Source organism: Schistocerca piceifrons, chromosome 11 (assembly GCF_021461385.2).
Source record: "Schistocerca piceifrons isolate TAMUIC-IGC-003096 chromosome 11, iqSchPice1.1, whole genome shotgun sequence".
Taxonomy (NCBI): domain Eukaryota; kingdom Metazoa; phylum Arthropoda; class Insecta; order Orthoptera; family Acrididae; genus Schistocerca; species Schistocerca piceifrons.
This window is the reverse complement of record NC_060148.1, coordinates 72,701,123-72,725,725: the sequence shown is the minus strand read 5'-3', so window position 1 is coordinate 72,725,725 and position 24,603 is coordinate 72,701,123. Positions and strand designations below refer to the sequence as shown.

Sequence of the window (24,603 nt, the reverse complement as noted above, 5' to 3'; positions counted from 1 at the left end):
TCTAGGCAGGGTTGAACTACAGACAACACTAGCTATGTACCTCCTTCTTGGTGGAATGACTGGAACTGATCAGCTGTCGGACTCCGTCCGTCTAATAGGCGCTGCTCATACATGGTTGTTTACATCTTTGGGCGGGTATAGACAACTCTGAACAGTAAAATAGACTGTGTCTGTGATACAGTAGCAAAATTCAACATCTATCTTCAGGAGTTCTGGAAACTAGGGTGATGCAAAACTGTTTTTCATCTATGTAATTGGCTTAGAATAACATGTAAACATAATCTTAAATTACTCTAGATGGGATACAGCTGTGAGCGTTGTTTGATATATTGTTACATTGTCTCTTAAGGTCAGATTAATAATATTTTACCTTTTATTTCTTACGGTTTGCACTTTGTGCAGCATACTACATGGAAGAACCAATCAGTAATTGTTTTACCAAAGATGATTTATTTTCATGATGTGGACTCCTTCAATGAAAATTTCTGTGGGTGTATGCCTTATCATGAACTTTGGAAATTGTTGCATTGTGAACACATTTTCATCTCCGCAAGACATGGATATAATTAGTGAGTGTGTGTTTCTCTTGTAAATACTTGTCTTGGCAAATAAGAAAATTCTTGATGTTTTTAAGAAGTGCTGTAATATCTTTATGGTATTGTAAGAGGAATGGTTTGTTTTGAGTAATCATTGTTATTTTTTCCACAGCAACTGTGATACTGTATTACAGTATTCTGAGGCACAAACTAAGCCTCTGGGGTTTCCTTGGGGATGACTGATGTTCCTGCTCAATACAACATGCTCTTTTTCTGTTCAGACGACTGTCTTTGGACTTTCATCATAACTGTTTACTTAAAGTCATACTTGGCCGACCTGCACTGGCAGTGTTTACAAACTGCACAGTTGGCTCAATAAATGAATTGTTCTTGATTAAATTAAAGATTTATTGTAACTGTGGTCCAACAACTTACCGCAACAGTACAGCGCCTTACTGCCACACTGGAGGTGGTGTTATTTGTAATAGCATAGTCTTACCAATTACTTTACAATAATGAATTTAGTTAAAAACATGTTTATTATTAATGATATACGTTTCGATTATTGTTGAGTTTTCATGGAAGGAAACTCGCTTCTTGCTACACGCATTAGTTTATATGAATCTCACATTGTCACTACTGTTGTGATTTTCGTAGACTAGCGTTGTTTTTACTCCAGAGGTGTGTATTGTACTGCTGGTCTCGTCTTATCCTGTCTATCCAGTGTTGGTGGTTGAACTGCCTGGCGCGGTCCACTGGGGTTTTCCCCTTGTGATTCCTGGCCCCGCTGTCAGCCCCTGCATCGAGTAGTGCAATCGCCTCCTCTGTGCGGCCATGCTCTGCCGCGAAGTGCAGCGGCGTGTCCCCGTCCACGTTCCTGGCATTGGGGTCTGCAGAGGCCGCCGCCAGCAGCCGCACCACGGCCGGCCGGCCGCCCCATGCAGCCCAGTGCAGCGGCGTGTTCTGGACCCAGTTCCCGGCGTCCACCTCCGCGCCAGCCCCCACCAGACAGCTCGCCGCTTCCACGTGACCCTGCCAGGCTGCCCAGTGCAGCGCAGTATTCTTGTTCCCATCCGTCGCACCCACATCAGCCCCAGCTGCCAGCAGCATCTGCAGCTCTTGCACTGCCCCATCGCTAGCTGCCTTCATCAGCCTCCTTCCTTTCTCCGCTGCCGAGAGGGTCCTACACAAAACACAGAAATTCTCGTACTTTTGTTCAAACACACACTTCTGATGAAGAAACGTATCAGAGTGGTACAACTGTAACCAATTCTATAACTCATCTCTCTGACAACTGATAAATCTCCCTTCTGTGATACAGAACACTGAGAAAGTTGTTTTATATTAACGTCCAGATGCACAGTTACGTCATCCTCTCAAATTCTTCATGCACTCTCCACAAAAAATTCCTACACTCCAACTCTCAAGATACAAAGTTATCACATTTTGTCACTTTAATTCGTGATCGTTAGTTTTTTGACCTTAGAATTCAGTCGTTATAGAAGTTGTTGCCTTCCACTTTGTTCAGTCATTACTACGTCTCTGTGTGCAGCAGTCCTCTCTGACACTTGCAAATGTGACAAATAATGCTAATGACGTCTCCTGCTATTTAAAGAGAAGTTTCTGTTATTACAGGAACAAAAGTAAACCCAATTATCAACAAGTTTCTTGACACAAACTCGTCAAACAGAGAAAGCTACTATTAACCAGGAAACCATTTAGTAGTTACGTTTCGGATACAGCAATAATACCAAACTGGACTCCTCTACCACTACACACAATCACACTCATTGACAGATGCACATACACACAGGAACGAACACAAACAAACGAACAAACACACACACACACACACACACACAGAAACATACACAGAGAGAGAGAGACAAAGAGAGAGAGAGGGAAAGACAGAGAGAAACTTTCGTCTTATATTCCTCTGGCTGTGATGCGCCTTAAGGCGACAGCGAGATCATGAGAGTAAATTAAAGTTTAATGAACTTGTATCGATATGACAACCGTTGGAAAGTAAATCTTGTTTCCTGGAAAGTGCTGAAGTATGTAATTGCCATGCGACAATCTCGCTAGGACGGGTCTAAAAGAAAATACCTACATGCTGATACAACGCACTGTGCGGCATGTGCTCAGGGGAAGAATTTAGCAACACTTTTTGAAACTAAAGTCAATTAAGAAGTAATTATTTCCATTATTCTGGTAAATGACGTATTAAAATAATGAATCCAATATCCGCTGATCGATAAAATACATAATTCCTTTTTCTAGAAATATTTTGGGCAGACAGATTTCCAAATGTTGCTGATTCTATTGAAAATCATACAGTTGACATACTCAAAACTCATTTTACAGTTATGATAACTGCATCAGATAATAATGGATGTTTTCTATATAGAGAGAAACAGACGTGAATCCTGAATGACTGTACAGGAACGAACAGCTCTGAAGCCCTTTTGACTCCCACAGTGCTTAACTTGGTGTGGTCCTGGTGAAGGCAGTGTATTTATGTTTGCCTCGCACACATGTTTGAATGTGTGTGTGTGTGTGTGTGTGTGTGTGTGTGTGTGTGTTGTGTGTTGTGTGTGTGTGTGTGGTCTGGTGAAGGTGTACCCACGGTGTGACACTGAATGTTTGAAGTAGTGCTACTTTGTTTTTAAATGCACAGATCACTGACAGACGTCAAAGTCACATCTCTAGATTCAAAAAACTCCTACAGATGAGAGCCAGACTCTGAGCTGTTTGGGCAATTTAATACGGAGCTGTGGAAGCTGCTTCACAAACAGGCGTTAATCTATCATTACTGGTACTTTAATGGTAATCATTTATAACCTGACCAGAATCAGTGACGATTTAAGACACTTAATCTACTACGGTTTCTCATTACTACTGAATATTTTATGGAACCCCCACTTTAATTATAGCTCGTTGCCTCATGAGTACACCCAGTGCATGATCCCCTCTCCTCCAATCCAACAGATTTTCTGGGTGGACAAGATGCTGCAATTCTATATTCTGTTAGATCAGTCGCATGTGGGCCTCTGTGCCACGAAGTGTTTCGCTGTTAAAAAATGATCCGCTACTCTGTACTCTAAATCTGTTGCTGAAGCAGCCACACACAACCTCTACAGAGCGATGAGTCTTTGCCTTTCATATGTGTGGTTATTGGGGCTGGTAGTGGTACCACGCAGCATGGGCGTGCCTCAGCTGTGAACCGATGATAGCCACCTATACTCGAGTGATCTCTGGTGGGGTGTGGTGTAGCAGGCAATTTGTTGAGTGGTGTTTCTACCACTGATGTACAATGGATATGGTGGAAACCTGCCAACCATGCCCAAAATTGCATGCATGAAAATGAAAACTACACGTCATAAGCTTTCCTAGCATTTTCTCTCACATTTTTGACAAATATTACATACATATAAACTTTGTTAGTAATAATGAGTCACTCCCAATTCTTTCAGTATTTAGCAGCGGTCCTTCCACTGCCCAAAAAATTTCCTAACAGAACACAGCCAGTGGTGTGTCACTTTCTATGTAATGACAGCATCTTCAAGACTGCCTTTAGTGTCACAATGCTACAGTACATGCAGATGTAGGATCTCAAACCATGGGACTGACTGTGCTCCCATAAATTAAAAGTTTGCTCTCTGCATATGGATTACTGTACGTAGAATACTAACAGGAAATGGGGTAACTTATGATCCACTCTGAAATGTATGAATGACTTTATAAAAAATTTGTTATACCTAACGGACTTTTAGCTGAATGATTCTCAAAACAGTGTTTTTCATGTATAATTTTGGCACACAATTTTTCCTCTCTAGTGATGAAAAATAATGTTTCGCCTCATGAAAGTAGCAGGAACACAAACCGATTATAAAAATATAATTCAGTTATAGTAAGTAGTTTTGAGAGGCACCCGGCTGGGGCGGCCGAGCGGTTCTAGGCGCTACAGTCTGGAACCGCGCGACCGCTACTGTCGCAGGTTCGAATCCTGCCACGGGCATGGATATGTGTGATGTCCTTAGGTTAGATTGGTTTAAGTAGTTCTAAGTTATAGGGGACTGATGACCTTAGAAGTTAAGTCCCATAGTGCTCCAAGCCACTTGAACCATTTGAGAGACAGTATGTGCCATAAGCAATAATTGAAGTGAAATTAATCTAATGCACTAAGAAAGAAGAAGCCAATCACACTGAAAACAATGAACATGCACTGAAGTGAAATGATATCCTGGAAAACCACTCAGAAAAGTTGAACTTGCAAAGTAATGTAATGAACATTAGTGACAGTTTAAATTTTGTTTCACATCACGACCGCAAGTTAGATTTCCTGCTTAGCATGAACAGACACTTCAACAGATTTTTTAATCTTTCACTTTGAGAGACAGTTAATAGGATTTCTTTTCTTTAAAACAGTGATTTAGTGCATTAGTGATCAGTATATTTCGGTTTAGGAATGCACTTGAATTCCATGTGTTTGTAAGTTGCTCTGTTGGTGAACATGTTTTTTCCACCATGCAGCTCCATTCATCGTTTGTCTACTATTCAGTATTGCAGGCAAAGTAAACTTGGAGGGATAGGAAACTGTATAATTTATCTGTGACGGGAACATTATCACAAATTACCTCCTACCTGCTGGCTCTGAGTTTTGTGGTCAGCAAGGGATTATTTAGATTATTCCCTGAAAAAAAACTTTTCCAACTAATACTCAGACACAGAATCTAGCTTGTGATTTATTAGATCTACATTGATCGAAGTGTATCTGCTAGATGCTTCATATGGAATGAGAATGAATTTGGACATAGCAATAATTTCTTGTCTTTCGTGACATTCAGTTCCATGGCTTGAGATCCAACATTTGCATGTCCTGTAGCATTGTGACACTAAAGATGGTCTTGAAGGTGCTGTCATTACACATGAAGGAATACACCACTGCCTTTGTTCTGTTTGGAAATGTTGTGGACAGTAGAAATACTACTGCTAAATACTTTTACCAATGGTATAAGTCTTCATGAAAGTTACCACTTGTATCTTATAAGTAATTTTTGTGTCACAGACGTCTACCCTTTCAAGCACTGACATACGGTTATGTTCCTAACTAACTCAAAGCGTATTGTAAATTGTGGGAAAATACATAAGATCTGCAAGCATCCTCTCGTCTGTTACATTTATGGAGATGATATTTAGGCTAGTTTTATGAGCTGGAACTGTTTCGTAGTCAATTACTGGTCTTGCTGTTCAAACGTGTGCAGTTTTCTGCAAATTTTAGTTCCTGTTGAACTGCAAACTGATTTATAAGCATTTTCCTTACATATCTTCTTCATCTTGGAAACCTGAAGTCCTTGTCATATTACGAGATGTGATTTAAAATCAGTAGCATGTGATGTTGCTGGCAGCAGACATCCCATACTAATCTGGGTATAGTGGTGTCATAAGATGCTGACTAACGATGACTGTGGATGCCTCGTTAATTATAACACTGTATATCATGTTACTCACTCATCTGTTAAATCGCATTTTGCTCACAGTCATATTAAAAATTGTTTTTCACTCAGTCATATGCATTGTCAAACTCAACTATCATTTTCGCTGGATGTGATTTACAAGCTGAGGTCTGATATAAAATATATATGTACATTCTGGCAATAGATCTGACATGTTCCTAGCTATAGTACTACGAAAACTGCATTGAGCTCGATTCTTTATGAGAAGCAGTTTTAGTTGGTTGGTTGGTGTGAGGAGTAAAGGGGTCAAACTACGTTGTCATCTGTCCCTTTCCCAACATTCAAACAGCTCTCGGGTTAAAAACATTACCAAAACGATTTCGGGAAAGTAAAAGGAGAAAGACTGACTCGAAACTACACTGAAGAAGAAAACAAAAAAGGCTAACAAAAAGGGGAAAACGTAAACTAAAAGAAAAAACAGTGGATGGTATCAGAATAACATAGCAGATGGCCAGGACTGGGTAATCACGACAGAAATAAAGGATGAGCGAGCCACTCTGCAACACACTAAAACCTCCATCCTTAAAGACAAGGCTAGACGAACTTGGACAGGGAAAATACGAACACCAAGGCTAAAAAACAGCAAAGAAAGAGTGAGGAAGAGTTAAAATAAAGGTAGATTGTGTGATAAAAATTCCCCTCACAAATAAAACGTAAAACGATGTCAACCGTTAAGACATTGACTCCCAACACCGTTAACAGTGTGATGGGAAGGTTAAAAGTCCACTGCAGAGCAATTAAACTAGGGCAGTCCAGTGAGATGAGGACGACAGTCAAGTGGGACCTACAGCAACACTGAGGTACGTCCTAGCGACGGAGGAGGTGTCTATGAGTCAGCCAGGTGCGGCCGATGTGGGGTTAGCAAAGGACAACAGACGCCCTGCGAGTGGCTTGCATGGATGATTATCACAGATTCGTATTCTCCTTGACAACACATAGTTTATTTGGTGTACTGACCGTGTGTCATTCAGCATCCCAGATCCTGAAAACTTAACAGCATAATACCAACTGGAGATCAGTCTCCAGTGGGAAGATCTCCAGAGTTGGTTTACTGGTAGCATGTTTGGTCAACCTGACAGCAAGTTCACTGCCCAGGATCCCAGCATGTCCTGGGGTCCTAATGTAGGTCACTGAATGTCCGCTGTCGCCGAGGGCACAAACAGACTGCTGGATAGTTAACAGCAAAGGGTGGTGAGGGAAGCACTGATTGAGAGCTTGTATGCTACTTAAAGAGTCACTAGAGATGACGAAGGACTCACCTGTGCAGGAATGGATATGCTGAAGAGTGCAAGAGATAGCTACCAACTGTGCAGTGAAAACACTGAAGCAGTCCAACTAGGAGCTCTGTTCAGCATGTCCAACGTGAGCATAAGCGAAGCCAACAAGAGCCATTGAGCCATCTGTGTAGACTGTTTCTGAGTCCTGGAACTCACCAAGAATAGAGAAAAACTGTCATGGAGGCCACAGGTGGAACTGAGCCTTTTGGGCTTTGCGATAGGTCCAGACGAACCAGTGCCTGTGGTATGGACCACTAAGTGAACACATAGAAAAGTGATAGAAGGAAATTGTCGAGATCACTAAGAAGCAAACACAAACTGCAATTGGCATCCCCAATCTGCGCTGCTGTTGTCAGGGATGGGTAGCCATATTACGGAAAGGAGATCATAATTTGAATGGTAAGGCGAATAATGAATATGGGCAGTATAGTTCGTAAGCAACTGCTGTCACCTAATTCGCAATGGAGGAACACCAGCCTTTATTAGGACGCTGGTTTAGGAAGCTCCTGTCACACAGTGGTGTATAGAGTCCAGCAGTTGGAATGCTGAGGGCAAAGCAGAACCACACACCAGGCATCCATAGGAAAGAAGGGACTGCAAAGTGCTTTGCACAGCTGCAGCAGTGTAGGGCGATCAGCACCCAATTCGTTGTGGTGCAGGCACTGAATAACATTAACATGCTGCCAGTACATTTTCTTAAGCTGACGAAGATGGGAAAGCCAAGTTAAAAAAGTATCAAAGACCAGTCCCAAAAAGCAGAACGTCTCCACTACATTAAGAAGTTGGTCATCAAGGTAAAGTTCCAGATGGAGATGGCAGTACAACAAAAACAGAAGGGCATGACACAAGTCTTGGCAGCTGAAAACTGAAACCTGTGAGTGAGGACCCACTGCTGCACCGTTTGTATGACTTCCAGCAGTCGACGTTCAGCCACCAACAGAAGAAGAGCAAAGCTAAATACAAAAATCATCAGCATATAGGTGGGGAGATATTGAGGACCATTAATGATGATTAAAAAGATTGGAACGCTCAGGAAAGAGCCATTTGGGACCCCATTCTCTTGGATGTGAGGCGAACAGTGTGAGGCACCAGCTCGAGCTCTGAAATGCGTAGCGACAAAAAGTTCCGTATAAAAATCGGGAGCGGGCCCCAAAGACACCACTCATGCAGAGTAGAGAGGATGTGGTGTCGCCAAGTGATATTGTAGGCTTTCGTCAGACCAAAAAAGGCGGAAATCAGGTGCTGACGCCAGGAGAAGGCCAATCAGATGGCAGTCTCCGGGTAGAGTAAGTTGTCAGTGGTGGAGCGAACTCGCCAAAAACCGCCCTGGGAGGGAGCCAGAAGACGCTGAGACTTGAGGAGCCAACACAACGGCCAGCTCACCATACATTCAAGCAGCTTGCTCAGAGCGTTGGTGAGGCTGATAGGACGATAACAGCCCAAATCTAGCAGGTTCTTACCAAACTTTAGCACTGGGATGATCATACTTAACTGGCACTGCGATGGGGAGTCGCCATCGCTCAAGATTCAGTTGATGATGGCAAGGAAGTGGCGCTGATAATCCACTCACAGACATTTAAGCTTTTGGGAATGGATGTAGTCTGCCCCAGGGGTTGAGTCAGGAGAATCGGCAAGGGCCCTGAGCAATTCCCACTCACTGAAGGGAGCACTATATGTCTCGGATTGGTGTGGAGCGAGAGATAGGAATTGTCGTTTCACCACGATTTAATTGTCAGATGCAGAGATGCGAAGATAATGATCCACAAGACATTCTGCAATTACATGTGGATCGGCATATACAGCTCCATCTGTCGAAATTCTATGTATACCTGAAGGAGTCTCATATCCGTAAAGGCATCTGAGCTTGGTCCAGACCTGGGAAGGAGAGGTTTTTGTGCGAGTGGTGGAGATGTATCGTTCCCAATAGTCCCATCATTCAATGAGCTGACAGACCTGGACACAATGCATTTTGAGGGCAATGAGGTGCTCTAGAAATCAATGGCGCTTATGATGTTGAAGGGCCCACCTACAGTCTCTAATGGCCATAGCGATTTTGAGTGACCACCAAGGGACTGACTACCACTGGAACAGCCTGAGGAACAAGGGATTCAAGATTCAGCTTGGGCAACAATGGTAGTAATGGTGGTCCCATGCAAAGGAGATTCAACAGTTGTAGTGCCCTTGAAAGCATCTCATTCAGCCTTGGTAAAAGCCCATATGGACAAGTGTCCAGGCGATGCTGGGGTAGGGACAGAAAGAGTGGAAAGTGGTCACTACCGCACAAGTTGCCATGAGATCTCCAGTGGATATAAAGGAGCAGACCAGGACAGCAAACCAAGGGATCAATGGCTCAGTATGTGTCAGATGCCACACTAAAGTGAATGGGGGCACCTGTAATGAGGAGGCAAAAGCCGAGGTGAGTTAGTAGATCCTCGACAGTCTTACCACACCAGAAATCTTCGTTCCACCCCAAACAAGGTTGTTGTTGTTGTGGTCTTCAGTCCTGAGACTGGTTTGATGCAGCTCTCCATGCTACTCTATCCTGTGCAAGCTTCTTCATCTCCCAGTACCTACTGCAAGCTACATCCTTCTGAATCTGCTTAGTGTATTCATCTCTTGGTCTCCCTCTACGATTTTTACCCTCCACGCTGCCGTCCAATGCTAAATTTGTGATCCCTTGATGCCTCAAAACATGTCCTACCAACCGATCCCTTCTTCTAGTCAAGTTGTGCCACAAACTTCTCTTCTCCCCAATCCTATTCAATACCTCCTCATTAGTTACGTGATCTACCCACCTTCTCTTCAGCATTCTTCTGTAGCACCACATTTCGAAAGCTTCTATTCTCTTCTTGTCCAAACTAGTTATCGTCCATGTTTCACTTCCATACATGGCTACACTCCATACAAATACTTTCAGAAACGACTTCCTGACACTTATATCAATTCTCGATGTTAACAAATTTCTCTTCTTCAGAAACGATTTCCTTGCCATTGCCAGTCTACATTTTATATCCTCTCTACTTCGACCATCATCAGTTATTTTACTCCCTAAATAGCAAAACTCCTTTACTACTTTAAGTGTCTCATTTCCTAATCTAATTCCCTCAGCCTCACCTGATTTAATTTGACTACTTTCCATTATCCTCGTTTTGCTTTTGTTGATGTTCATCTTATATCCTGCTTTCAAGACACTGTCCATTCCGTTCAACTGCATTTCCAAGTCCTTTGCTGTCTCTGACAGAATTATAATGTCATCGGCGAACCTCAAAGTTGTTACTTCTTCTCCATGAATTTTAATACCTACTCCGAATTTTTCTTTTGTTTCCTTTACTGCTTGCTCAATATACAGATTGAATAACATTGGGGAGAGGCTACAACCCTGTCTCACTCCTTTCCCAACCACTACTTCCCTTTCATGCCCCTCGTCTCTTATAACTGCCATCTGGTTTCTGTATTGCCTCACGTGTTCCAGTATTTCTACGGAATCCAAACTGATCTTCCCCGAGGTCGGCTTCTACTAGTTTTTCCATTCGTCTGTAAAGAATTCGCGTTAGTATTTTGCAGCTGTGACTTATTAAACTGACAGTTCGGTAATTTTCACATCTGTCAACACCTGCTTTCTTTGGGATTGGAATTATTATATTCTTCTTGAAGTCTGATGGTATTTTGCCTGTCTCATACATCTTGCTCACCAGATGGTAGAGTTTTGTAAGGACTGGCTCGCCCAAGGCCATCAGTAGTTCTAATGGAATGTTATCTACTCCCGGGGCCTTGTTTCGACTCAGGCCTTTCAGTGCTCTGTCAAACTCTTCACGCAGTATCTTATTTCCCATTTCGTCTTCATCTACATCCTCTTCCATTTCCATAATATTGTCCTCAAGTACATCACCCTTGTATAAACCCTCTATATACTCCTTCCTCCTTTCTGCCTTCCCTTCTTAACTTAGAACTGAGTTGCCATCTGAGCTCTTGATATTCATACAAGTGGCTCTCTTCTCTCCAAAGGTCTCTTTAATTTTCCTGCAGGCAGTATCTATATTACCCCTAGTGAGACAGGCCTCTATATCCTTACATTTGTCCTCTAGCCATCCCTGCTTAGCCATTTTGCACTTCCTGTCGATCTCATTTTTGATACGTTTGTATTCCTTTTTGCCTGCTTCATTTACTGCACTTTTATATTTTCTCCTTTCATCAATTAAATTCAATATCTCTTCTGTTACCCAAGGATTTCTACTAGCCCACGTCTTTTTACCTACTTGGTCGTCTGCTGCCTTCACTACTTCATCCCTCAGAGCTACCCATTCTTCTTCTACTGTATTTCTTTCCCCCATTCCTGTCAATTGTTCCCTTATGCTATCCCTGAAACTCTCTACAACCTCTGGTTCTTTCAGTTTATCCAGGTCCCATCTCCTTAAATTCCCACCTTTTTGCAGTTTCTTCAGTTTCAATCTGCAGTTCATAACCAATAGGTTGTAGTCAGAATCCACATCTTCTCCTGGAAATGTCTTACAATTTAAAACCTGGTTCCTAAATCTCTGTCTTACCATTGTATAATCTATCTGATACCTTTTAGTATCTCCAGGATTCTTCCAGGTATACAACCTTATTTCATGTTTCTTGAACCAAGTGTTAGCTATGATTAAGTTGTGCTCTGTGCAAAATTCTACAAGGCAGCTTCCTCTTTCATTTCTTCCCCCCAACCCATATTCACCTACTATGTTTCCTTCTCTCCCTTTTCCTACTGACGAGTTCCAGGCACCCATGACTATTAAATTTTCGTCTCCCTTCACTACCTGAATAATTTCTTTTATCTCGTCATACATTTCATCAATTTCTTCACCATCTGCAGAGCTAGTTGGCATATAAACTTGTACTACTGTAGTAGGCATGGTCTTTGTGTCTATCTTGGTCACAATATTGCGTTCACTATGCTGTTTGTAGTAGCTAACCCGCACTCCTATTTTTTTATTCATTATTAAACCTACTCCTGCATTACGCCTTATTTGATTTTGTATTTATAACGCTGTAATCACCTGACCAAAAGTCTTGTTCCTGCTGCCACTGAACTTCACTAATTCCCACTATATCTAACTTTAACCTATCCATTTCCCTTTTTAAATTTTCTAATCTACCTGTCTGATTAAGGGATCTGACATTCCACACTCCGATCCGTAGAACGCCAGTTTTCTTCCTCCTGATAACGACGTCCTCTTGAGTAGTCCCCGCCTGGAGATCCGAATGGGGGACTATTTTACCTCCGGAATATTTTACCCAAGAGGACGCCATCATCAAACAAAGTTTAAGGCATTAAAATCACCCAGAAGTAGGAAAAGTGGGGGTGGAGGCGAGAGATGAGAAATTAGTGCAGCTAATACATGGTGCAACACTTCACCGTCTGGAGGGACTTATATCTTGCTGATGGTAATTTCCTGCATTGTCCTCACAGTTTCCAAAAGTGTTTCAAGGGGAAATAGGTTCGCTACAGACATAGACATAGATGCAGACTCCACCTCGCAGTCTGTCACAGTCAGTACAATATTTGTAGTACCCCTGTCAGGCACAAAGAGCTGGGGTCCACATCACAGGAAACAACGTTTCTTGAAAAGCAATGCAAAACGCAAGTCTAATGCTTAAAAGTTGTCATGATTCAGCGAGGTGGGAGAAAAAACCGCCACAGTTCCACTGGAGCAATAGGTTGTCAGTCATTTGGGAACACATGAAGGGATCAAGGAGACAGTTTATGCCTCAGTGTGACCATGAGTGCTGGTATCCAGGACTGTTGCGTCTGAAGCGTCAGCACGATATAGGACCCTGAGCGATTCTACAATCTGCACCTCGTCCTCAGACCTGGAACTGCTAGGGACTGGTGGTGTTGGGACCACTGGTGAGCCATAGTAAAGTTAGCTTTGAAAAGCGCGCCACAGCACGTAGCGTCAAGCAGTTGCCCTCCGTTTTCTGGCGGTGGCGCCGTTGTCGCAATTGAAGGCTTCGGTGTCCCCCTCCAGAGGGAAAGGGGAAAAGTGGACTGTTCGCGTGGGTTTAAGATGTGGCTGTATGGGCTCTTGTGGAGAGTTGGCAGTTGCGGCATGAAGAAGCACTGTGAGGCTAAACATCTGAGATCAATCCCCTAGAACGTAGAACTACTTAAACCTAACTAACCTAAGGACATCACACACATCCATGCCCGAGGCAGGAATCGAGCCTGCGATCATAGCAGTCGCGCGGTTCCGGACTGAAGTGCCAAGTACCGTTCGGCCACCGCGGCCGGCCACCTGCGGGTTTATTCGACTGTTAGCCTCTGCTATGTCTGTGAAAGTCTAAGGCACCAATGGTTGTACTGTTTAAAATGTAGGGCACTAAGACCTGATTCATTTTCTCGCCTGCCATAACGTATTACTAGACTCACATGTAAAAGGTACTCTAAGAAAGAAGAAAAAATTCCTTTTTCCTCGTGGTAAGAACTAGTCAATTGCATAAGGAATTCCTGCTCATCTGGAAGCTCTGACTTACGTAAATTTGTGTTTATATATATATATGGCTATAATCAAGCAAGGTTGTTAATGAAACTTCCTGGCAGATTAAAACTGTGTGCCGGACCGAGACTCGAACTCGGGACCTTTGCCTTTCCCTGGCAAGTGCTCTACCAACTGAACTACCCGAGCATGACTCACGCCCCGTCCTCAAACCCTTACTTCTACCAGTACCTCGTCTCCTACCTTCCAAACTTTACAGAAGCTCTTCTGCGAACCTTGCAGAAGATTCAGTATAACTGTCACCCTTATTTAGCCTTCCTGTGCATTATTCTGATTAAATTTATGTGTGTGTTATCTCTACATTTACACAACACTGTGCTCTCGAAAACTATGGACTATTGTTTTGTAAGAGTGGAGGTGCCGTCTGATAGCGGGCCGGATGTGTTCCATCAGGTTGACACCATGCAAATTATGTGGACGAGACAAGACGAGTTCAGTATCATTCTCCTCCACTCACTGTACCACAATCCTGTCTTCGTGACAGGGTCATCGTCGTTGAGGAAGACATAAAGCGTGAAAATGTACAGGTTATCTGCATTAGTGTAAAGGTAATCCTCAGCTGTCATGGTGGCATCGGTTACAGATGCCATGGAAGCCCAGATGATTGCACCCACCACATAGTCCTACTCTCACTGTCCAGCATATATGTTGTGCATCTTTTGGGTAACTATTCACCTGAATGATGGCATGTCTGGAGATTGCCATCAGCATAATGTAACCAAAAGAACATGATTCATCCTACTAGAACATACGTTTCTACTGATCCACTGTCCAGTCTCGATGAGCCTGCTCCCACTACAGTGGTAATGACTGTTCTGGTGTAACCACTGGCGCCAGAACGAAGACAAAGAACGCAAGACCAGAGAAGGCAGTGAAACGACATGGGCCAATGGTGCACTTATTAGGACCGCACCATGACTGGAGTGACAACTGCAAGAAATGAATATAGGCGCCGCTCCTGCCAGCCGCGGCCAGACATTAGTGGACAGCATTAGCATGGCCTAGCAGAGACTGCTACGAGAACTGATATTTGTGATCAACAAACTGAGAGACAGACTTGCCTGAACATTGCATATTGCACTACACTAATTTATATTGCATTACGCCCATCGCTTGCGACTCCTTTTTACATTAAAGTTAAGTATTGTCAATCTGCTTTAACGAAGTAAAACTATTAAAGTTATTTGCTTGAATTGTTGTATAGCATTCTGAGAACGAAGCATCCATTAGGCACCCTACACAAGACGAGAGGACAAGATCCAACAATGATGCTTTAATTCTGTCCACATGCAAACTTGTTTCAGGTCATATAGTATGAATATTCACATTCAACAACTTGTGTCAAACTTTGTGCTGTGAACCACTTGTGCCGGCACCAGAATTATACTGTGTCGCCAGATCTGCAACAAATCACCACTTCCCTGCTGTACAAACCTCTGACCTCGGTGTTCTGAGATGAGTTGTGGGCGCTCAACACATCACTATCTGCTCTTGGTTTGACTGATTTCCAGCCACTTTCTCTAGACGCCGACAACGCTGGCACGTTCGAAGCCTCTCCGTTTCTGAGGTTATCATTCGTAGGCACTTAGTCTTTCATAGCTTGTGATCTTTTTTGTAAGGTGTTTTACGCGTTCGCACAGCTGTCAGCGAGAAAGGTCTTAACTTTCTTCTACCTGTACATTATTGGAACCATGCATAACAAAAGTCTTTCTCGACACACTTTCTGCTCTGTTCTTGATATACTTACTAACACAATTCTCGACCATTCTTTTAAATTCTGTCGTAATTTGTTTTGTGTTCTGTTCTAACATTTGTTTCCTTCTCCAGTAGTTCCCTCATTGCTTTTTGATATTTTATTGGGACTGAGTCCCTCAAGCTTTCGTAACTCTATAAATTGGTATAATTCCTTTCCTGTTACGTACTTTACCGAGATTCCGCTAATTTTGAATATACTACGTACAATATATTTTAAAGTATTTCCTCGACAGTATGTACACTGTGTTTAACAATATCGTATGTTTTGCAGTGTGGATGTTTGCTTGTCACCTCAAGCAGAGAGGTACTTGGTATTTCTACAGATTCTCGCTGTGGTCTGTCTCTTTAATAATTTTTTCGATTCTTTCTTCTCGTTGGCTGTTAGCATGCACCTCTTTTTATGTTACATCACCTGCATTACTTTTATGCACGACATTTGGCAAATACTTGTCAGTTTCCAGTTCGTGATGTAACTTCAGAATAAGTGTTCTGTCTTCCATGATTAGGTATTACTGTGTGTGAATTGTATAGTCCACCTATGGCGTACGAGGCTTTTAAATGTAAATTGGATCCACAGTTTATGCATGCCCATGGCTGACTGTCCTGGCTCACCAAAGCACGAAGTACTGGAATCTCTGTGGAGCAGGCGTTGTGTTTCCTTAAATTCACTTACGGACTTTGTACCAAAATATATACTTTACAAAACTTCTTTCGCTCCCATATATCCCCTTGAATAATAAAGAAATTCTTATGTCACACAATACCTTATTGTATTACACCTTAATTATATTAAGAAGGCATGTTGAACACTGTCATTGTTGCTAATTGTGGGCATGTATACGCATTGTTCACGTGCAAAATTCATTGTCTTTGACTTTAACAGTAAGTGCATTGGCAATGAAATCAGTATATGGCCCCGTGCATGCGCTACAAACATATGACACAGCTCTCTTGGAAGCCTTACTATGCTTCGCAGCAGGTGCATAAACACAATGCCTGTGTCCAGTGGCCTATAGAAGCACAGTGAGGCTAGGACAGAGGAGCATGCTACTCACAATGCTGCGTGCTTTTGGCACCACGTCAGTAGAAGCCGTGTGTGTGGATCTGGGGTACTGCCGCATTGACGTCATTATCTACCACAGAGCGGTGGTGTGCTGGGTCAAGAGGGGTGCACACTACAAGATTCCACGAATAACAGGAGAAAACATTGTAGACATGAGTCAATTAAATAACTGCCACCTTGACACCTGAAAAATGGACTGGAAGATGACCGACAAAGGTCATCGTGTTTTCTCCGATTCCACAATTTACAGGTACAGCTTCATCACAAGCATACGGATCCAGCCATGCCACTGTTCACATTGCGGCTGGGCTTGAACGGAGTGGGCCTTAGCTAAAGTACTACATGCACGTGTGGGGCATATAGGTCTCCTGAACATGTGACATTACATTCAACACCCTCACACATATAAGATTTGTAACAGAGCATAACCACATCAAAGAAATGCTACGAGACCCAGACAAATAGTGTGCTCTAAGCAACGCAACTGTTAATGTTTCAAGAACACTGCACGAACTCTACAGACGAGGGAACTCATATGGCAGATCTCAGACAAGCACGTAACAACCACGACAACAACACGATCCTTGGGAGGACACAAACTCAGACACATCACAGACATTGATGTAGATGCGGGCACAGGAAATGACACAAGCACAGCAATAACATCATATTATAAGAGGTTCAATAGCTAAAACAGACAAAAAAGATAACTGTAAGAAAGGAGGCATCGCATGCGATTTTTTCATTTACCTGATATGAATTTTCAATACAACAGCTAAAAACGGGAAGGAAAACGACTAATTGAAGAACTGAGACACTCATTACATCTAAGGAATATGCTATATGGTGAGGCGAATCTTCAAGTTTAAGTTCTGTGGTTCGACTCCAGCCTATGACACTGCTTAAAGATAAAAACATCATGCTCAGAGACATACAAGATAACAGCACACATACGACATGTATATGGGTAACTACATCTAGCCATTGCAACACAACTAGTGCAATAGTACATCCTAGATAAGATCTAATAAGTGTCACTACTCCATAGACAGTATAAACAAATACACTCGCAGTCACTCATGCTGTATTTCATTTAGTAACGTTCCTGCCAAGGCCCTCCCACATGGAATGGCAAGCACACAAATCATAATTTATATGTTATATTTTGTTTTAACAGTAAAATGATATTTGGAGATCATTCCTTTCCTATGTTTCTATTTTCTGTTATAAATTACTATCATTTATTAATACTCTATTTCCCACAACCAATGTAATTTACTTTTTAATTAATTGTTATTACCCTCCTTTTATAGCTCAAAACTAATTTTACTAGTGATGTAGAACAATGCAGTATTATATGTAAAATTGTATAATGAACGACATGCTTTTTAAAATGTCAGGTAGCAGGTCTTTAAATACGTAACAAATGTAATGCCATGTGCACTCACAGTTTTTCGTGAAGTCAGCTACCATTATCTGCTACCACCGACAATCGATTTGCATAAAGATAAATCGATATCAGGATGCATTTTCGCAGAAATTTCCCCATGCTGAATCAAGATCTGTACCCATAACACCTGCGAAACACCGTCAATTGCAGGGATTTGTTTACAGAAGACGTCATACGCCACTACACACGACTCCACCCGACCACACGCGCAGCAGGATTGCCTGATTAGCACGAGCAGCCATCTTGACCATTATGTAGTGACCACCGAAAATTTGTCCCATACTGGCTGTCGAATACGGATTTCTTGCTCATCACAAGCAGTCGCCTTTACTACTAGGCTGCCTCACCACTCGACTGGACATGTCACTTCCAGTTTCATTGAGGCTGATGTTCCAACAATTGATTTCCAAGGACTACTGCCAGACGATCTCATATTCAGCTCTCGTGGCAGACTGAACTTTCGTCTCTTACAGACGCCATTCATCCAATGGTGCTATTCGGGCGTATACTGTCAAACGCAATTATAGTTTCTGCAAAACAAACATGGAAATAAAACTGACAGCTGAAAGCTTGAGTCAAGTGAGGTCGTTTGATAGGATGACCAACTAGCTTCACTCTACAACATTCCATAACCTTATTCTGCTGATGGATATTATTTTTACGTCTTTTCCTTCATAATGACCCATCATCATTTCCTTTTGACGACCATAACTAACTTGTACATAATTATTTATTCGCATCAAAGTAATATTTTTAGTTACAATGCATAAATGTAGCTGTAACACCAATTTTATACAAATTTACTTTAGGAGATGGGAAACCACCACTGATAAGATAACTTTCACCTGACAGACCATTCACTACATTTGGAGAGTAAAAGTTGTTTATGGTACCTTTGTCAAATAACTGCATGGATGGACCAACTGTGGTCTGAACAGGTTGTAATTCACATTCTGTTCCCAGAAAAATATCTCGAGAAACACTATGATACACGCTTACACAAACATCAAAAATTAACAAATAAAATGCCATTTCTTGACAATTATAACTTCTATTTTATCGAAAAATACAATAAAGTGAGATTCTGTTTTTGGATAAGATCACTTGGCTAACGCCCTCATAAGTGGTATGATGAATGTGGAAATCGTGCATGTATAGCGACAGTACTCACCTCAGGAAAGAGACGGAAGCGTCGTCAAACGTGGGAGTGGGGCAGGTAGCTGTGTGCTTTGCAGCTGGAACAGGAGCCCTGCTGCAGTTTTTGTGGCCAGTGTGCAGCTGACTGGTCAGGGTGACCTCGCTGTCTCCAGTGGCTGGAGTGCTGTGCAGAGACACAGGGTGTGGTCACGCAGTGCACACGGAGGACAGAGGGCAGCCTACTGCAGACAATGCTGCTGAGAATTTGTCCAGACACAACTAACAGAACACGCACTTTCAACATCAGTAGTGGGTCCCCTGAGATGAAGGACTTACCCCTGTGCTAATCGGTTTAGCCCCCACACTAGTAGCATCGCTTAGCAAACAACAGGCTGAATAAATTAAAGTACAAATAAAAGGTACATGCAAAGGTCAACATTTAGGTTGAACTGATATGACAACTAGTCATCAGCGTTGTTTAAATACATAAAAACAACGTTCCCACAGAAATAAAAATGGAAATAATCTTTACGTGTACAACTTGTACCATTATCATCAGATTGTATCGGTAGCTGTTAGGGACTTGGCTGTAGGATGCACAGCTGGTAAATTACAGAAGAACAGATTCTGAACTGTGCACCAAAAGAAATTTAGAGAAGCAAGGGATACAGATGTGTGATACTGTGCAGCTATTCCCTTAATACGTTTAACTGTCACCAAAATAGGCAAGTAAATATATTTGTTTCACATTGGCCAACGAGCACTCTCAATAAACTAGCGAACATTGAGCAATGAGTAAGATAAAAAAGGCAAACAGAAGCATTCTACACATACACTTATGCGTGATATGTAGTCAGAAGTTGTTATTCGAATGAAAATAGAAATTATGTTTAATTCTTATACTCTATATATACAGTTCTATCACACTGTGATAAGAAGATTTCCTGTAGAACGAAGGAAAGAGTTGGATTTAAATTAAGGAGACATGGGTTACATAACACAGGAGACAATGCAATGTTGTGTAAATACGCATTAAATCATTATCAGTCATTAAATGTGACTAAAGTAAGCTGTGGTTGCTACAAGTGAGGAGAAGATACAGGTCGATGAGTGGAAACTCTATCAGTGATGCAAGCATACATAGGGTGTTCGGAAATTCTCTTTACAAACTACTAGGACTTGTAGAGGGGGGAGAGAACGTAATATGTTGAACAGGAACTCCGTCTGGAAATGTACTGCATGCATTCTACGACAGTTTGAGTTCACGTGTTTACATCATTCACTTCTGCTTCAAGAAGTGAATTAGGCATGATGTAATACAGTTACTAGGTAACAGTCCGAAAGTAAACACAGCTAAGCATCCATTTATCAGTTCCACACATCTGTTTGCATTAACACTTAAACATTACCTTCTGCATGTACAGTATGCTAGCTTGATCTTTTGTTTTGGAGTAATGTGAACACGTAATATTTAAGTGATAATACAAACAAGGAGGCTTAGCTGATAAAGGAATCTTTCGTTGTGTTTCTTTCGAATTGTTATCTAGTAACTGTACTGCATCGCACCTAACTCAGCTGCTCAAGCAGAAGTGGATGAGTTAAACATCTGAACTGAAACCGTCGTAGGAGGGAAACGGTTTGTTTCTGGACATGGATTCCAGTACTCACTCCCCTCTACAAATCATATAAGTCTCTAAAGGAAATTTCTGAACCTACTGTACACACACACACACACACACACACACACACACACACACACACACAGACACACACACACACACACACACAAAACATCTGCAAAAAGCAAATATGTGTGAACTATTGGGCATTAGGATTTTATGGTGCATTTGTTAAGTGATACAGCATATAGAAAATGATAATGAGACAAAAGGTCTTATGAATACTCATATTGTGGGAGATGTATCAGTAACTGCAATGTATGGGCTAGGGAATGTCCTAACACTGTGAAGTTCTTTGGGCAGCCTTTAGAAACAGCATAGAGTACTACAAGCAAGGCTGCCAGGTTGGTAGACAACTGACAGATGTTCCACCAAGAAGCACATACAGTGTTTTGACTAATAAAACCACCTCTCCTAATGTGCTAGAGAATGGGAATGTCCAAATTACAGCAAATATCCTTTGGAACAACGGAACACAAGGCGATAGGAAATGGGAAGCGTTGTGTCGATCTGCGCATTTTGTGGATCTTTCTGGGTTGCGGAGACTGGTCTGTTGTCTCCTGAAGTGGCCGCAGGCTGTTTGAGGAGTAAGTGCCTACAGCTTCCTGCAGACGTACTTGTGTCACGTCCTGCAACGGATGTCTTCCTCATGATTCGATTCAGCACCGCACTCTTCTTCTTGGAACCTAGCACACATCTTAAGACCTGTATCTAATAACACTCTACTACTTGGGGAGAATAAACAAAGTTTGTTCTGTGAACTGTAGGTATATTTCAGAAATGAACATAGAAAGTGAAGGAGTAAGATAGAAATCAAACTGCAGTAGTGATGTGGAAATAGCGATCAGTCTGACCGTCTTCTGTACAGCACCTATTTTTTTCCAAGGTTTAATTTTTATGTCATGACAACATCAGAAATGGAAAGTTTTAAATTCTTTTCTGATCTCTTTGAACTGCGCTGCAGAGTTCCTGGTGTTAACGCCGGACTACACGCTTGTTGATCAACGCCATCCTTCTTTTATGCAGCATATGTCGGTTGTAAGTATCTCATTGTGAACACCAGAAGAGACAGCAGACAACAATATATGTAATATTGAGTAAAGAGATTTTGGTGAATTGCACAGCACACAGAATAAAGCCTGCAGGTCGCTGCCATGGCTGCTGACACTACACATCGTTGTGTCTGGTGTACATCTGTTGTGAGCAGCACATCACTGTGTCCACCCCACTGCTGATACAGCTCCTACCCTCTTCACGGCAATATACCGCTTATTCAGATACTTTACACCAGAACCTATAAGGCTGTTGCACATATGCAGTTCAGCACATCTAATGGCCGCAAATAATGTTAAAACCATTTATAAATCTACGAATAATTAAGTTCTCCAATGATTTTTTTAACCTAACCTATCCGGTAATAAACCCAGTTGGATCTAGTACTTCTTTAATTCTAACAGGTGTGAATATTACTGAACTATCAGTTTAACAGGTAACAGCAGAATAATAATAAACACGAATTCCTTACAGACGAATGGAAATGGTAGAAAGCGAGCATGGGGAAGACCAGTTTGGATTCAATAGAAATGTTGCAAGATGTGAGGCAATACTGACCCTACAACCTATAAGATAGATTAACGGTAGGTAAACCTACGTTTGTAACATTAGCGGACATAGAGAAAGCTTTTGAGAATGTTGACTGGAATACTCTTTTTCAAATTTTGAAGGTGGCAGGGGTCAAATAGAGGGAGCGAAAGGCTATTTACAATTAGTACAGAAACCACATGGCAGCTATAACAATAGACAGGCTTGACAGGAAAGCAGTGTTTGGGAAGGGACTGAGACAGGGCCGTAGCGTATCCCTGATGTTATTCAATCTATATATAGAGCAAGCAGTAAAGGAAAAAAAAGAAAAATTAAGAGTAGGAATTAAAGTCCATGGAGATGAAATAAAGACTCTGAGGTTTGGCGACGACATTGCAATTCTGTCACAGACAGCAAAGGACCTGGAAGAGCATTTGAAAGAAAAGGACAGTGTCTTGAAAGGAGGATATAAGATGGACATCAACAAAAGCAAAAGGCGGATAATGAAATGTAGTTCAATTAAATCAGGTGATGCTGAGGGAATTAGATCAGGAAATGACAAACTTAAAGTAGTAGATGAGTTTTGCTATTTGGGGAGCAAAGTAGCTGATGATGGTCGAAATAGAGGGCATATAAAATGTAGACCAGCAGTGGCAAGGAAAGCGTTTCTGAGAAGAGATATTTGTTAACATCGAGTATAGATTCAAGCGTCAGGAAGCCTTTTCTGAACGTATTTGTATGGAGTGTAGCCATGTATGGAAGTGAAAGATGGGTGATAAATAGTTTAGACAAGAAAAGAATAGAAGCTTTCGAAATGTGGTGCTACAGAAAAATGCTGGAGATTAGATTGGTAGATCACAGAAATAATGAGGATGTACTGAATAGAATTGGGGAGAAGAGGAATTTGTAGCACTTGACTGAAGGAAGGGATCCGTTGATTGGACATATTCTGAGGCATCAAGGGGTCACAAATTTAGTATTGCAGGGCAGCGTGGGGGGTTAAAACTGTGGAGGGAGACCCAGACATGAATATATTAAGCTGGTTCAGAAGGATGTTGGTTGCAGTAGGTACTGGGAGATGAAAAAGCTTGCACAGGACAGAGTAGCATGGAGAGCTCCTTCGAACCAGTCTCTGGACTGAAGACCACACAACAACATTAAACTAACATGAGAAATCAATGAAAGCATCGCGAGATATCAGAAAATGTCTGTCAGTGATGCTGTATTTTGCTGAACAGATACACGTAAAGGAGCTGGAAATACACGCATACACACACAACTACACAGGACTGGACAACGTAGACATGTAGCTTCTCTTGTATTTACCTGGTTTCTGCTGGTGGCTCAGACAGCAGCTTGAGCACTTCAATCAGATCTTCAGGCTGACAATGTAGCGTATCTGCCCAACCCCTCGTGGCCATCACGTACAAAATATGAGTCTTTATAAAGGCCGCGGCGGCATTCTTAAGGCTGCTACAGGAGTTCCGAATAGCGAGCACAGCTGTGGCCACCGCAGTCTCAACGGATAGCTGTGCAGCCAACTGCTGCTCGCACTGTGCCTTCAGGCCTGACAAGCCGTACTTATCAGCCGTGACCAGCAGCTGGGGGGCCATTCTGGCCAGCTGCGAGGCCTGCAGGGTATACATGTAGGCCACGAGGTGGTGCAGCAACTGGCCCCCCACGTCTGGGACTGCGGCCTCCAGCGTGCCGTGGCTGAAAACAGCGGCGAACACGGGACTCCTGGCGGCCTGGTCGGCCCTGTGCGCTGCCAGACGGGTGTCGCCCGCCACCAGAGTCACCACGGCGCTGTCTCCGGCGTCCAGCAGGGCGCCCAGGTCCACAGCTGCAGCCTCTTTCCCCTCCTGGACGTGTTCTGCTGTGGGCGATTCTGAAACACAGCATCACTGAGTAGACCTTCCACCTCTCACAGCACCCTCCATGTGAGAACATGCTTGAGCCACAACTGGATCTGCGTCAACCATCACTTCCTAACACTAAAAGAACCAGACTTCGCCATACCCCTGGTAGTACCATGTGGGTCATTTTTGACCCGCAGTACAAAACCACCATTTTGTT

At 42.4% G+C, this 24,603-nt stretch overlaps 1 protein-coding gene across 1 annotated transcript; it reads right to left on the bottom strand.

Annotated features, from left to right (window-relative positions):
* Positions 1 to 926: 926 nt before the first annotated feature.
* On the bottom strand, positions 927 to 23,943 carry LOC124720383 (26S proteasome non-ATPase regulatory subunit 10-like). The gene is made up of 3 exons (XM_047245718.1): positions 23,854 to 23,943; positions 19,302 to 19,451; positions 927 to 1,719 (listed from the first exon to the last, which is right to left on the bottom strand). The coding sequence occupies exon 3, from the start codon at positions 1,683 to 1,685 to the stop codon at positions 1,173 to 1,175; it is 513 nt and encodes a 170-aa protein (XP_047101674.1). The 5' UTR covers positions 1,686 to 1,719; positions 19,302 to 19,451; positions 23,854 to 23,943; the 3' UTR covers positions 927 to 1,172.
* Between the last annotated feature and the right edge of the window lie 660 nt (positions 23,944 to 24,603).

Coding starts and splice junctions, on each gene's coding strand:
- LOC124720383 (XM_047245718.1), bottom strand. CDS start 1,685: ATGAAGGCAGCTAGCGATGGGGCAGTGCAAGAGCTGCAGATGCTGCTG.